Source organism: Arachis duranensis, chromosome 3 (genome assembly GCF_000817695.3).
Source record: "Arachis duranensis cultivar V14167 chromosome 3, aradu.V14167.gnm2.J7QH, whole genome shotgun sequence".
Classification (NCBI taxonomy): Eukaryota; Viridiplantae; Streptophyta; class Magnoliopsida; order Fabales; family Fabaceae; genus Arachis; species Arachis duranensis.
Window position 1 is genome coordinate 42698246 of NC_029774.3, and position 17725 is coordinate 42715970.

Here is a 17725-nt window from a genome sequence, read left to right on the forward strand (position 1 = left end):
ACTAGGGATAATTCTTATGTATTCCCTCAAACATGTATACAGTTGCTCAGGTTAAATAGTTGACTGAATAAAGAAAAGAACAACTAGGAATATAATATTAACAAGTGATACAAAAATTGTTATATATGGGGGCATAAGAAAAAGATAGACCTAACAAATTCTTAGTAAAGTTACAATTAATTATTATAATTTATTTCATATGCATCAATCTTTAGATCATTCTAAACTTAGTGGGACAAGTGCGCTGCCTCTAAGAATCAAGCAAACCATGCTTATGTCAGTGCATCGAATCTAACATAATTAATAAAATTAAATGAAATTAAGAGTTAATTAGTTCATTTAGGAATCATATGCACAAGATATATATTAATTAATCTTCAAACATCATTGCCCATATCTAGTGATATCTACTCTTTTTTCCTTACATCTTTTGAGTATATAGTATTATTAATAATTAATTATTAATTATAAAATAATATTCTCTTAAAAAATTGAATTCTAATTGATAGGGTTCAGATTTAGGTATACGTTGCCACATGCACAAGTTCTATAAAGTTTTTAATTTGAAGTGTCTGAAGAGCACGGGTTACTTTATCTAATCTTTCTTTAATTACGACCTTAATTAATTACGATTATTATTTTAATCTAAAAGTTATTAACCTACAAGATTTCCAATAATGATGATGGCCATGATGGCAGCCACTACTACTACTACTTCTGTTCTAAACAAGAAAATTAATTAAACCTATGATTAAGGGTCAAAGAGATGCCCTCATTCCATTCTTTTCCTTTTAATTTAGTTTCCCTTTTATCAAGATGAATCATTCTTTCGTTGCTTACGCATATATGCTTCCCTTTTTCATTCCTCTATCTCTTTTTTTCTTTTTTCCTTTTTAAATGTATATATTATCAAGAACAATGTTAAATGACTAATAAGTATTTTTTACTAATATTTGACTAATTTATTTTAAATATTAAAGACTAAAGATTAAATTTTAAATTTTAATAATATAAAAAGACAGAAATTCATGTGCAGTCGACTTTACATGAAGTTTATAACTGAGAGCCGTTAGATAATTTGACTGATTTGACTAAATTTTTATCTAACAGTTTTCAGCTATCAACTCTACGTGAAGTCAATTGCAGCTAAATTTTCATCATATAAAAATAAGATATTAATCTAAAATATTAACTAATAATGATAAAAAATATTGGCTCCTAATATACATTTTTGTATTATATATCAATAGCACCCTTTGAAACTTTAAAGGGTATGCAATTTCTTATGCAAGGATATTATTGTTAAGAGAATCATGTAACGGATCGGATATAATTACAAGAGTTATTCCAACTTCCTATAGGAATATATGTACCTTAATATTTTTTTTATAAAGATTAGTTTTATTTTTAGAAATGATTTTTGAAGCGAAGTAGAATCATTCAATATATGCATATCATATTAATGTTTATTAAATATTCGTTCCCTGTCTACTAAATAACTATATATATATATATATTTTAAAATATTCAACCATTAAAATAATAAAATTTATTATAGTAGAATAATCAAATATGTAATAGATACAAAATAAAACTTATTTATAATAATATAATAATTTTTTTATAAAATATTAAATTAATAATATTTTGGAGATTTGTTCCGAAACTATTTGAAAATAGAATCATGATAACTTTTTTTGAATGGAGTGAGTTAATTACTCGACCAATTGAAATTGATTATAAAATCATGATCATTTTTATAAATATATAATGGACAATTCTCAACTTTTAATATTTTCTCTTTTAAGTAAAATTTTTGGGTCTTCTGGAAGGATTCTGATGCATGGGATTAAAGCATGCTTCTCTATTTGAGAAGATATATATATATATATTAAATTATTAATTAATTATATATAACAGTAACTGAAATTGAAAAAGGTGGAATATCTTTTAATTTTATGTAGTAAATTAAACTGTGTGCATGAGCCACAGTTTTTTTCTGACTTGAGCGGAAAGAGCATACCAACATGGCAATGGCATCAACCAATTAAGGTCCCTCACAATATAAATTTTGCGCTTTCGGTCATTAATTTCGTCATCATCACTTCAATTATTGCTCCAAAAATCTAATTAATTAATAAGATAATATTCAATTTGATCTTTGAATTCATACGCGAGCCTCAATTTAGTTTTTGAAATTTCAATTGTCTTTATTTAGTCTCCAAAATTTATAAACATGTTTTATATTAGTCTTTAAAACCATTTTTAGTATAAAAACGTTAATAGAGTGCTGTTGTAAACTATCACATATCACGTTAAGACTTGTAAAATGATACAAACATGCAGTTTTGGTTTTGATATTTAAATAGCTTAAAAACGGTATGGTATTATTTATTTTGTTAGGTAAAATTTTAATAAACACCATTTAAGATATTGTTTTTGGGTTATTTGAGTACCAAAACCAAAACAACATTATTTTACAAAGTTTAGTATGGCATCCGGCTGTCACGACAGTATTCCGTTAATGTTTGTACGTTAAAAATTGTTTCAAGGACTAACATAAGTTATGTTCACAAAGTTTGGAGACTAAATAGAAACAATTGAAACTTTAGAGACTAAATTGAAACTCACACATAAATTCAGGGACCAAATTAAATATTATCTCTTAATTAATCGAGAAAGTTTGGAAAAAAAAAGTTCAGGGAGCAACCAAAACATTCCTTCTTTTACATTAATTAATATAATTAACTATATTTAGTTTTTATCCTCTCACGTCTCTTTTGATTTTTTATACTAAAATTGATTTTAATAGTAGTTATATTTAATATTAAAATATTTGATTGTATTAGAAATATATAATGTATTATTCTATTAGCAATCAATGTATTTTCTATAAATAATATTATTTCACTAAATATAAAATTTGTATTCCTGAAGATCATATGCAACTTTGTGATAGAAAATTTTTCTTATAATATTAAAATTCCTGAAGCCATATGCTATTTTTATAAGAAATTAAAATTGCTTATTCATCTCTATTTTATAAGTGTTCAATTCTTATTAACGATGTAATAATTTCTTTTTATAAATATTGTCATATCTTTTAAATTATCTCACATGTGCCTCAATAGATCATGATTTTAAATTATTTTAATATTTTTAGTTAATATTCATATGTATATTTATTTATGATAATACTAGAGAAATAAAAAAATAGTCGTAACTTATCTTATTTAACATTTATTAATTGTCATGACAATTTAATGAATGCTAATTAAGATAAGTTATGGTTATTTTTGGCTTTTTTTTGTTATTAGACATTTTTTATTTATTGATGAGTAAATGTCCTTTTCGGCCCCTAACCATTTGTCCAATAGACTTTTCACTCTAAAAAAAATCTAAAAATTTAAATCGGTCCCTATCTACTTTGATATATGTATGTTCTAGTCTCTGATTAGGAACCGAAAAAGACATTTACTCAAAGTAGATAGGGACTGGAACGTACATATATTAAAGTAGATATTAGATAGGGACCGATTTGGATTTTTAAATTTCTTAGGGGGTAGAAAGTCCATTAGACAAATGTTTAGAGACTGAAAAAGATATTTACTCTTTATTTATTGATTTTAATCTGATATGTTAATAATTATATTTAATAATTTTTTTCATATTTCATTTTTTTTATTTTATAATATATAATTTGTATGTAAAAATATGAATTGTGTATAGTATAAGTTATTAAAATATATTTAATTTAACATCTATAATTTTATATGTATAATATTTATAATTTTAAAAATATAATTCTATAATCTACAAATTGAAATTAATTTATTATAATTTATTATTATTTTTTTATATTGCAAGTCATAAACCAACATTTTTTATGTTTTTTATTTTCAATAAATTGAGATTAATCGACTTTTATATTTTGAATTTTTTTTACATAGTATATTGTGGTGATTTGAAAATATTTTTAGGGTTAATAATATCAAGATTTAATCTTTCATTTGAAATAAAGATTAAATAATTATAGATGTAATAAGTTAATAATGAGAGAGAGATTTTTTGGATTTAATTCTCATAAAAATAAAATTGATTTTTGGTGTATTAAATAAAAAATATATTTATAAAAATAAATTAATTGTGTCAATTAATTAAAAAGAGTGATTTCCATTCTAATCCATTATAAGTGAGAATGTTATTAATGTGATTTTTGGCCATATAGCATGGCTCATTAAAAATCAACTTGAGTCGATCAAGTGATCAATTTACTTGTCTGTTTAAATAAATGTTAAAAAAATTTCATTTTATTTATACAACAACCTATTGACAAATAACACATTTTTAAATAAAACTCAAATTTACACTAAATTAAACTTTTAACTTGTCAAAATTAAGAAATACTATAAAAAGAAAGGGGCTAATATATCATATTAAAGTAGAAGCCAGGTAAGTAGTAGCTAATAGCAGCACCCATATATGTATGTAATCAACATAAGGAGACAATTAAGCTTAAATTAAGTCTAAGTTTTTAACTAGTGAAATATCTTTACAACTCTTGGAGATATTTATGTAAATGGTCATTCGGTAATTGGATCCAAATATTTTTGCTGGTTTGGGTCGAGCTCTTGCACTCTTTTGTTTGATTTTTGGGCCTCATATTCTTTGAATTATTTAGATGCAGAATTTAGGATAAAAAAAATAAAGTTATAAGTTAATAATCTTAGGTTGGCCTAATAATTAATTTATTAATCTAATAATTAAATTGTCTCTATATTAATAGCGTAGAGTTTGCACTTTGCAGGTAGTTTCATTGTAAAAGGCACACATTGTCTTTTTTTTTTTAGTTTGTATCAGGTATCTATTATGTTAAAAGTCCAATAATTAATTCTTCAAGTTCTGATAGAAGCACAAAATGAATGACTCTTCTAAACAAACAAACTCTATTATCATTTTCTAGTGAGTATTGAACTCGAGAAAAATGGTTAAAGAACACAGACCTTCATTCATTTGTGCCAGCTTGCATTGCTGCACACGTTTTCTAATTAATGTTGAATTATGATTCATATGGGATAAATTAAGCATACACAAATTCATAAGCATTAATACTGTCAATAGGGCTGATCTCGTAGGGCTTTGAATCCTAATTCATAGGGCCAAGCGCCAAGATAATATCACAATAAAATGCCTTACAACCAAAAGGGCCAACTTTTCAAAAAGCCCATAGGGCTAAAAATCCACATGGACCAAACGATCTAGGGCTAATCTATGGGCCACCTTTCTTTTTTTTTAAACAAAAAAAAATTAAATTTACTTCCCAATTAATTGTCTAGTGTGATTTTTGAGAAATTGAGAATAATAAAAATACGATGAGATTTTCTATATTAATAATAAAAAATAAATTAAGTTGGGTTAGTTTAGTGATTAGCTCACTAGTCCGCTTAAGTAAGTATCGGAGATTTAAATTCCGCTGGTCAACGACAAACCCTTAAATAGAACTCAGTACCACGACAAATTAGTCCTTAACCTGTCGGGTGGGGAGATACTATGAAAACCAAAATAATAATAAAATGTGTCCTTTGACTTTATTCTAATTGTGATGAAAACTTCATTAATAAAATTAGAATCGGTATGTTTCTCAAGAGAAAACAAGATCAAATTAATTAGTTCACCTAAGCGTGAAAACTGAAAACCCTATTGTTCTATATGTAACAGACAATTCCCCTACATTAATTAAGGGGGAATGCTAGGGGGACAATGACTTTGTTGAACAATGTGAACAACCACCAATCAAATAAAAACACACTACACCTCCAAATTAAACTTCTAAATTTTAATATTAAAATAACCATCCATACACTAGTAAAATGAACATCCGATATATCTATTGTTTACATTGTTTAATATTTTCATTGTTTACCTATACTTTTCCTTAATTAAGTCCTAAACATCTTAACCATCGTACAAACATATTATCATCATGATTTGGTGCGCAAGTATCTCTTTCCACAAAGCATACATTAACTATATAATGTCGAAACTAACTAATATATTATACATTATACATTGTGTTAATTAAGGTGCAAGTACTACCACTATCGAAAGTTTATAGTAGAGAGTCTGTGTAGAAAGTGCATAAAATTTTCATCTGTATCCAACATGCTGATTCTTACATATTGTTGGCTAACTCCAAAGTGTGTTCCACTTCTTGTCAATATGTTGTATCCTCTAAGAAAGCTTTCGCAGTCTTCTACATTTTTTTCACATTTTAGCCACACAAATGCTGTGAACAAACGTTTCACCGTATCAGTACATCAAAATAAAATTCAATGTATAATAATAATAACTTAATTATTTTGCACTATGTTGTATTTTAAGAAGAATTTTGAGAATATTTGTTTAGAAAGTGCTGGAAATTTGTATCTAATGAAATTTTTGTTTCAAGATAGTAACACAAATATATTAATTAGGTTATATTTTGAGAATTTAATTTTAGTATACTGTCAGTATAAAACAATTTTATACGTACATCCAATCACATAATTAAACGAGTATGTAAAATATTTTACACTGTCAATACATCAAAATTAAACTTATATTTTGATATCGTTTCCAATAGAAACGAAAACAAAAAGTTTTTTTTTTATCCCAAAGGCGAAAATTCTTGGTATTTTGGCATCACTAATGTATGAACACATAATTCTAGTTTATTATTATTACCTGGATGAGGCACCAAGTTTTGATTAAAGAAGGTGCAAAAAGAAGGAGAGAATGTAGGGACACTGAAGAATCCATTACTACGCTGAACTGCTTCTCTGAGTTGTTTCCATCTGTCTGTCATGATTTTGTGGCTGAACTGGAAAAAGGACTCGCCACCGCCTTGTAGTTTGCAGCTGTCGGAAACTGCCCTCAGAACCTTGGCGGCCCTAAGCTGTGAGTCCTTAGAGACTCCTATGGTATTGAGCTCTATGAATTTGGTCATTTTCTTTGCTACTTCTTTGTCTTTCACAAGAGCCCACCTACAAATCCCCAACTACAAATCTTAGTGTAAATTCAAATCTTTCACAAGGACATACCATACTACTAATATGATCATTAGTGTTCAAATCTTTTAGATATTTGCAAAAGATTAATGCGTTTTTTAAAAATTTAATTGATTAAATAGGCTTTTAGGCCAATTCTCTCAGAATTATGCACAACTATCATGGCCGTCACATGATTGAATAATCTTATGGTGACACTCGCACGAAGTTTGATAGTGATACAAACATGGTGTGTAAAAAGAAAACAGGAACATAGCCATCATATCGTTGAATAATCATATTAACAATTCTAAGACTCAGATATATTAATTAGATAGGTCTTTTTATTGATCTACTTGATTATGCACACGAATTGAAGACCAACAGAAAGACCTATCAAATTACAATGTTTATTAGAATAGTAAAAGTTTAGATATAGTTAATTTTATGTGAAATTGATAGATCAGAACCATTAGATGACAATTTAGTAAAAAAAATATCAAATTATTTAACAACTCTCAATTATCAACTTCACATGATAGTTGAGAATTGTTAAATAATTTAACATTTTTTACTAAATTGTTATCCAACGATTCTCAACTATCAACTTCATATTAAACGCAACTGATAGAATGCAATGAATGAAAGTTAGGAAGAGACAAACCCAATGCGCATTCCAGCATGACCAGTAGTCTTAGAAAGAGTGAAAAGGGTAAGATCATGGTTGGAAGGGGAAGAAATAGGAGTGTACTGAGGCCAGTAATAAGCAAGGTCGTGGACCAGTAGACCCTCAGAGCGGTTGAGCACTGAACGCCTGACGAAGCCATCAGGGTTGTTGGGAGAAGTAACCAACTCAATGTAGGGCCCACTTATGTCAAACTTGTCAGCATCACCACCCCATTTGTATAGCCCTGATTTCTGGTAATCCGTCATTGATGGGTATGACTGCATTTCAACATCTCTCATCTTATGCATTTATTATTAACAAAGCGAATTCTACTGTGTCTATGAAATAGTGTTTAAATTTTGTCTAATTTATTTTTTTAATAAATTTTAATTTTTTTAAAAATTATTTATTTTATATTTTTAAATTAAATATTAATTTTTAATTTTTTTTATTAATAAACATTATCTTTTAGACATCATAACATTTACTCTATAATGATCTCTATTTTCTAGTAAGATTTTTAAATGTCAAATCTACTTATTTTGACTGTCATCACTCATCAATTCAGCACATGCAAACTGTATATTGCATCCACTGTCATCATCTTATTTACGAGTGTTATTTAATTTATACTTAATTATTTTTTTTTTTGATAGGATACTTAATTATTTTATACTTATACTAGAATAACATTTACCTTTTAATTATAAAATCATATGTAATCATTTTGTATTATATTTATAATAAGAAAATATGTATCAATTTATTTAGAGTAAAGTATTGTTTTTGTCCCTAACATTTGGGATAAATCCTATTTGTATCCCTAACGTTTGTAAAAGTGATTCAATGTTATCCTGCCGTTAATTACGCATCATGAACGCTTTAGTTTGAGTTTTAAAAATCCCTTCTTAAAGTTAGAATACAAATGTCTGGGATAGAATCGATGATCCACTCCGAAAAATAGCTCATCAAAAGTTAAAACTAATTCTTACAACATTTACATAATTCACTTTTTTAGGAACATAATTGAATATAAACACAAATAGTGGGTATAATATTAAAATCAAACACATTCAAGTGAGACCTAATTGAAAATGAATACATCTAAATAAAAATAATTGAAAAATATAATCTGATTTATTAGTATAATTGATAGTAGGATAACATTGAATCACTTTTTATAAATGTTAGGAATACAAATAGGACGATTTAAACGTTAAGAACACAAATAGGACTTATCCCAAACGTTAGGACACAAATAGGACTTTACTCATTTATTTAAAATAAATATACAAAAAAAATTTGTTATCTATTAATAATTAAATAAACATAGATAGAGAAAGAAGGCATTAAATCAATTCTGGGAAACAGATACAGAAGAAATGGTAGATTCGTAGTAACAGTTTGAATGCTCTAATTAAATATATTATTTTATGAATTGTATTTCGTATATATAAAAAATTAGTTATTTATATAAAATATATATTAAAAATAATTGAATCTCTAATTTTATACATTCAATATTCAAAGATAGTGTTTCAAAAACAAATTGAACTAGCCAGTTTGATTTGGTTAATTGAAAATTGACTATCATATCAATCCAGGTTAAGATAAAAACTGTTTAGAAGTAAATCAGTTGAAAGATAAAAAAAATCCAATCAAACAATCGATTAATCAATTGAACCGGTCTTATTATTAGCGGGTTAACCAATCTGAAAAAATAAACAAAAAATTATATATTTTTTATATAAATATATTATTTTATTATATCTGATTTAATTTCAATTGAATCTGTAAATTTCTAACTTTACTACTTTACTGATTCAATTACCAGCCCAATTTTCAAAATTTTTACACAAAACATGACAAATGAACAAAACATCATGTTTATAATAGTTAGAGTGACTATGAAGTGTCGTTAAAATTAAAATTACATTTTTTTACATTTTGGTAACACTTTTTTTAGCAATATTTTTTATGAAGTGTTGTTAAACAATAAAAAAATATTATTTTAATTTTAACACTACTTTTAAAATACTATATCTATGGCAGTGGCAGTAATATAGACATACTAAAAGATGATATAAAAAATTAAAGAATTAAAAGAATTATTTTAAAGGAAGCAAATGAAGAAAAAAAAAAGAAAAGACAATGAATTCAAATAACATAGTATTTTGATCATCATCTAAAAATTTTGCGTTCGAATTTCACTCTTAACTTTGTAAAGAACAAAGAAATGAAGGAAAGAAAGACATACAGAGTAGTAGGGGGAAGCAGAGACAACACTGATGGGTTGAGGAGAATTAGTTGGAGAGAGAGCATAGAGAGCAGCAAGAAAGAGCTGAGAGGAACCCGTTCCAACAACAAGGTGACGATCCTCTGTCACAGCATTTCCCACCACACGGTGGAGCCTCACAACCTCCTCTGCAAACTCAGGTTCTAGAAACCAACAAACATTGCTCACATCTGAGAAGTAACTCATCGATTGCCACCCTGCAATTTTGATCGTTGTTTTCTCTCCCGTTTCTCTCCAAAATGCTTCGTACACTCTCGGGTCTCCACTGCCAATCAAAGCAAATTCATTCAGGATATAATTTTGTTACGAAAAAACGCACTTGAAACTATCTTTATGTAAAGTTGATAGTCGAAAATCTTTAGACGATAATTTTAGCCAAATCTATCAAACCATTTAACATTTTCGACTATCGACTTCACAAAAAACAGCTGCATATGAGTTTTTACTATTTTGTTAAAAGCTAAATTTTTATCATGTTTATTAAAAAGGTGTCAAGTACTTTTAGTTCCTGTCTGCATATAAAATTTAATGTTCCTTCTGTATACTTATTAAATTAATTAAGCTAAAATATTATAAATATTGTGTTGTTAGGATTAATATTGGACTATGCTCTGATTTTGCCAGATAATCCATGGCGTGCCTCCTGCAATATTTGGGCCTCTGGTGCCTTTAAAGAATTCCAAAATTTCTAGACAAAAATAATCCACCACTAACTGCTATCACCATAAAAAATAGGTATAGTCTCATTGAAATGTGATTTAAATTTTCTAAATCACCATTGGTTTTAGCTTTAGAATGAAAAACTCTTGATGAATTATTCAATGAAAGCACCATTTGATGCAGTATTGTATCAAGAATTAGAGAGAATTAAGTAAAAATATGAAAAAATAGAATAGAACTCCCTAGAACTAGAATCAATAGAAAAATTGGAATTTTTAATTACATCATAGCATGTTTATACTATTACATCATACTTTTATTTATAGTATACTTTTTTAATTAGGCTATAAGCTTAATATTAATCCTAATATATTGTTAATAATTAGAATTTTTTAAATTTAATTAATATTTTTATTTGTAAAATTATTTCTTAGGATATTACAATTTAGAATTTAGGATAAAATTTAAGATTTAATATTTAAAATTTAAAATTTAAAAAATAAAAAATAGTCAAACTAGCTGATAAAAAAATTTTGTTTATTGGTTGAACTACATTTTTAAAAGATTAAATAATTCTAAACATAGGATACCTCATTCTTCTTGTAATATTATTATAGTGTTGAATTTAACTTCTGAAATAAAGTAATAACACTTTATTTTGTTATAATGAAATTAAATGATAAATCTTAAACAATTGTGTATATAAAAAAAGAAGAGTGTTAGGAGATCAGTAACTTTTGTGTTTTGTAATCATCAAATGACCATTAATAGTGTTTTTAATAATGTGAGATTACATTTAATAGTAAAAGATTACTCACTTTTTTTATGGTTAAGTGTTGGTCACAAAATATAAAAATTGCTAGTTCTCTAGACTTTCTCATAAAAAAAATTAGGGGGTTATTATTTAGGCTATTTAGTGGCTAGTGCATTTGCATGTGTTAGGCAATGAAAAATATGGGGGTCCATATATATGAAGGAAGAAATGATTAGACAGAATAATGAAGAGGACAAAAGATAGAAAAAGTAGATGGTAGATGTTTGCATTTACAGCTACATACATCAGATTAATTGGGAGGCAAACCCATGCATATACCTCTCAAGACTTTTGAAGACCACAAAACAAGTTGGAATTGGACTTCCATTTTTAATAATATGCACCATTGGACCCACATTTTTGCAGTTCCAGTTGATGCAGATCCAAGATTCTAAAGGACCCATACAGAAATATATATGTATGAAAATTTAGATGAAATTAACTTTACTTAAAATTAATAATAGAGAGCAGTTAAATAAAAATTTAGTTAAATTAGTCAAATCATTTAACTACTCTTAATTATCAATTTCACATAAAATTTATTGTACTTAAATTTTTACTATATATACATATTAAAAAATAAAAATATCATATACAATGCCTTTTTTTCTTAAAAATTTAATTATAATTTTTATTTTTTACCAAAAAAAATAAATTACGTACTTTCTACCCCCCCACTCTCTAACATGTTGATTGGCCAATATAATAAAATAAGAGTTAACTCTTTTTTGGTTAATTTTTAATTTTAATTATCTTTTTATTTTAAAAATTTTATATTTTAAATTTTAAATTCTAATTTTAGTGCTTGTTTGGGTGTCATTATTTTGATAAAAAAGATCTTTTTTTATTTTTTAGCGTATTTAATAGTAAAAATAAAAACACTAGAAAAATAAAAATTTTTTTTTTGAGAAATTATAATTTACATCTTTTTTTAAAAATATTTTTTCTTTAAAAAAAGATATTTTTCATATAATAAATAAACAAAAAAATACTTTTATATTATTATACCAAAATATAATTAATAAATAAATTTTTTTTTTATATGAGATATCTAAATATAAAATTAATTTTACTTTTACATAAAATCTTTTAAAAAGATAAATTAAAAAAAGATTTTTTTTTTAATTCACCCAATCTTTTTTTCAAATAAAAACGTACTAATTGAGGCTTTTGGTCCATCCAATTGAATTGGTACACTTTTCATTCACAACCAATTAGTTGTGTCAGCATGAATTAAATATATCTGTTAATTATTGGTTACACTACTATCCTTTAGGAAATTATCTCTTAATTTTCAGTAATAAAATTTAAATATTAATATTTTATATAAAATATTCACAAATGGGGCGGCCACATAGAAGATTAGAAAAAGAAAAACTCTGAAACTTTAACTGAGACAAGAAAAGGTGCAGCACTGCAGTTTCATAATAATTTTGATGATGGTCACTGCCGAAAGATAAAGGTTGCCTTCAATCAGTGTAAGCAACAAAGCATCAACCATATCATCCCCACTAACTTATTTCCTATTCTTCCTACTAAAAAAGCACCATTACTTTTATTTTCTTTATTTTCTCAACATTATTATTATTATTTTTATGTAGTATGGTAGTAATATTCCACTTTTTTATTAATGTATATACAAATAAGAATTAAAACTCTAACACTTGTTTAGTAAAATATTCCTCCATTCGATGTGGTAAATCTGAATTTTATTAGTCTGTTGTGACTTATAAATTGTTAGTTTACTCTATAGATAAGAGGGGATTCAAATTCTCAATATTTGCTTAAGTGGATGAGTGGGCTGACTAAATTAAATTGGTTAATTAAATTGTGTTTGGACCCTCTAACTAAATTAGGTATTATGAAACATGGACACTTCGCTGAATTATTGTATCCGCGTGTTTACATTCCGGACACGACACTCACCGACACTCGTCCGACACGCGTGTCTGCTGTGTCCAACCGTATTTTAATAAAAAATAAAAAATTCTTCTTCGGACACGCCTGGACACACCTAAATACTATCACGTGTCCGCGTGTCCAATCTTATTCTTAACATATATTCATAAAATAAATTTAGATATAATATATATTATTATTTATTAAAACAAAAAATATTTTAAATATTTGATATAATTAAAATAAGACAGTAAAAATAATTAAAAATTTTAATTTATATTTTAATATTAATAAAACATCAAAATATCATTACAATTTATCTAAAAAATATTTTATATTTTATATATATATGTGTGTCTCCGTATCATGTAAGATTTTAAAATTTGCGTGTGAGCGTGTCTCGTGTTGTGTCCTGCGTCCGTGCATCATAGATTAGGTATGATATTTTTTGGTGGGTGAAAAAAGAGGGGGAAATAGTGTATTTTTCTTTTTTCCTTACACTATAAGCATTTTAGTGAGATTAACACTTTGGTGGTGTTTCAACTTTAATATTCTTTTATTGCACTATATCATTTTCAGTAAATAACATTTTTCATAAAAAAAAAAAAAACTCGTGTCAGAAAGATAGTTAGAAACATAATTATTTATATATATTTTATTATTATTTTAAAATTTTAAAAAAATAATTTTACAACAATTAGTTTTATTTTAAAAATTTGTTTCTTGCATCAGATATTAATTAATTNTTTTAATGTGAGGTGTATAGAATTGAATATTAATATATAATTAAACTAATAAAATTTGATATTATATTAAAATAAGACTTATATACTCATGATTTAATATTATGATTTTGCTAAAACCAAAAGTTTGCAATAACAATTTGTTTATTCAATTGTTAAAAACATTAATGCATTAACTCTTACTTTTTTTTATAAAATCTTTTTAGTTTTGTATTATTTTTAACAATTACCTAAGAAATTCGTTAGATAAAAATTCTAAAGGTTATATTATAGTTACAATAATGATTAAAAACTTGAAAGCATGAAGTCAAACAACCAAACAATATTTAAAACTGTTTACAAGTCTATACTCTGAATGTCGCTATTTTTCTTTATCTTTTGTTCAAAAAATTCAGAAGTAATAATATCTTTACATAAAAATAATATCATAAATTATTAATAATTTAAATAGATATATTCGATTAAACATATTAAATTATCTAACTATTCACATTGCTACGTGTTGCGAGAATCCAATTTTTTGTTCTTGTTGTAAGAGAATAAATTGGGCACGTTAATTGGTAAAGACTACGACTTGTCCCTTTCTTGATCAGAAACAAGTGCAGCAAGCAAAGTAAAGAAAATCGGTCCCAAAATTAAAGACTCAAGGCCCCGAGCCAATAACGCACAATATGAAAAGGACTATTCATTCTTGATAATAATAAATAAATTTCAAATCAAATACAATATTTCACATTTTTATTTTGGGTTAACAAGGGTATTTTTTTAAATTGTAATCTAATATATTTTTTTTAAATATAAAGTAATTTAATTTATAGAGTACAAATTGGTCTATAATTTTAAGAGGTACAGAAATTGAATCGTCAAATTTTTATGCTCGAATTGTTTGATTTGTGTTTAAAAAATTAAAAAAATTAGAGTACACAAATCAAATAGTCTAATTTGTGTACTTCAAATTTTTTAATTTTTTAATTTTTTAAATACAAATCAAAAGATCCAACTTGTATACATCAAATTTTTTAAATTTTTTAAACACAAATCAGACTCTGTGTCTAAATTTTTTAATCACAACATTCTTATGTTTTCTTCATTAAGTGATTTTACCATAAGTAAATTTCTTTTTGATAATTTTTTACATAAATGTTAAAATTTTCAAAAATTTTTTTTATAAAATTAGATATTGCATTTTATCTTAACTTTTGTTATATGAATTTTTTAAATAATTATGCAAATATTTTTAAGAAAATTGAACCAAATGCATAAATTATATTTATTTGTTAAATTAATGTTATCTTTGAGAGATTAAAATAATATTTTTAAAAGACTATTTTATTAAAAAAATAAATCTTAATAGTTTAGTGAAATACTAATTAGCTAATAAGTATTTTAAGAAACTAGTTAATAAACTTTAATATAAAAAATATGTAATAAAAATTAATATTTAAAATTTTCAATATATCTCCTGTACATTTATGAAAAATAACTTTAAAAAATCTTAATTAAAATAACTTTAACAAGACCCTTAAAATAATCAATTTAAACAAAATATATATGATGTACTACTAAGTTAGAGATATAATTATTTATATTATTTATTTTTATCAATTTAAATGTTTTAAATAAGTAATTTTATGATATGATATTAAAATTTTATGTTTAAATAAGTCTAAAATTGAACTCTGATAAATTTTAGAAATAACAAAAATTAAATAAAAAATTTATGCAAAAATTCAGCAATCCTAAAAAGGCTCTTATTTAAAAAAAATATTAGAAACACTAATAAATAACACTATGAATATATACGATACTAATAAATAAATTAAAAAAAAGTGATTATTACTAATGTTGAAAGAGTAGTAAAATAGAACTTACTGGTCGAGATTGATGACTCTGTTGTTGTTTTTGGGTGGTGGTTGATGATGATCCTCACAAGTAGAAGAAGAAGAGTTGGAGAAAGAAGAAGATATAAGCAAGCGAGGTTTATTTTGAGGGTGGAGATTACTAATTTGCCCCTGACGAGGATATTTGTAGAAGAAGAGATCAAGTTGGGAATCATACATCATTCTGAGTATGAGGCTTACATTGAGAGCCAGAGAGAGCACCAACAAGTGCCTCATGGAGAACAAGCTTTGAAGCTTCGCCATGAATTAAGATTCCAGAGAGAAGAGAAGAAGGAGTTAGTGTTCTTCAATAATCACTCTGCACACTTGCCAATTATATAAATAACTCTCTCTGTGTGGTGTCATTCAAAAATTATTATTTTATTAACCTAATAAATTTGTTTTTTTTTTTCAAAAGTTATTAGTTTCTTATTGTTACACTAATTTTATTTTATATAATTTTTATTTTATATAATCTATTCTTTTTTTTTGGTTTGAAAAATGTTAACACTGTGTTGTAAATTTATTTTTAAAAAAATAAACTAATAACTAGAAATACATATAATTAAAATATTATTATAGTTGTTTGTTTTAATTTAAAATACCAAATGTTATATAAATATTACAAATAAATTGTTGTAGATTTGTTTAAATAAACTTTTTGAAGGTTGAAAATTGAAATTAAGGATTTTATTTATGTTTTGTAGTTTTGTTTTTTAATGTTTCTATTATTTAACATTTTATAAAATAAAAAATGAATATAAAAAATAAGATTTTACTTTTTTATTTTGTTACAAAGTTCTAAAAATATATTGAAAATGATTATAATTGAAATTAAGGGTGGCCTAACTCAATTTTAAAAATTTGTTTGTAGTAAAAAAAAGTGATTTATATTTATAAACTCTTTAAAGACATTATTAAAGATGTGAGATTTGTAATAAAAATAAAAATAAACACTTTTTTTTTCAAATTCAAAGAGAACCTAAATTTTCATATTGCTAGGATTGTGCCAACATGTAGAGTTGTTTTTGGATTAATTATTTAATTCCTCTCTTTTTCTCTCTCTCTCAGTAACCTAAAATTCACTTTGAGGGTTGACTTTGTAACTTGTAAGGATGATTTATGTTGGTATTGGAATTTTAAAACTATCATTTTTATTATAGAACTTATATTTTATTAATTATTTAGTTCATAACTATGGATTTACAAAAGTAATACATGTCATTGCTGAATGCATTATTTGCCACGTGGCATATCACATGCGATAAAAGATGCTACAAAACATGCCATGTGGCAGATCACATTTGCTTGAATTATAATAACATGTCCTTAACATGATGGGTTAGCAAACACATGTTTAAGAATTTATTTCACCTATTTAGAGAAAAAGATTATTTGACAAATACTTTAATATATAGATCACATTAATTAAAGACATATCTATTATAAAAAATTTTTAATATACTTTATCTACTTATATTTCTTTAATCTAGCTTTTAAAAAATATTCTCATGTAGTCATGTAGATTACTAAAGTATAAAAATTAAAGTCATTTAGGTCAAATTAGAGTTTTGAAAAAGTAGGCTAAAGCCCAAAAATATTTAATAATAATAATAATATATTTAAATTTAAGTCACATTTTAATATTATGAATGTATTTGTTTTTATTTCTCAAAAAAAGTATTTTACAACTTAATTTTTTTATATATTAAAAATTTTATATAAATAAAAAATAATTTTC

General features: G+C 25.1%; 1 protein-coding gene across 1 annotated transcript; it reads right to left on the bottom strand.

Annotated features, from left to right (window-relative positions):
• Window positions 1-5587: 5587 nt before the first annotated feature.
• Window positions 5588-16305, bottom strand: LOC107478928 (tryptophan aminotransferase-related protein 2). Its single transcript, XM_016099082.3, has 5 exons — window positions 15977-16305; window positions 9950-10253; window positions 7690-7970; window positions 6724-7022; window positions 5588-6286 (listed from the first exon to the last, which is right to left on the bottom strand). Exons 1-5 carry the CDS (start codon window positions 16246-16248, stop codon window positions 6099-6101), a joined length of 1344 nt encoding a protein of 447 aa, XP_015954568.1. The 5' UTR covers window positions 16249-16305; the 3' UTR covers window positions 5588-6098.
• Window positions 16306-17725: the final 1420 nt, after the last annotated feature.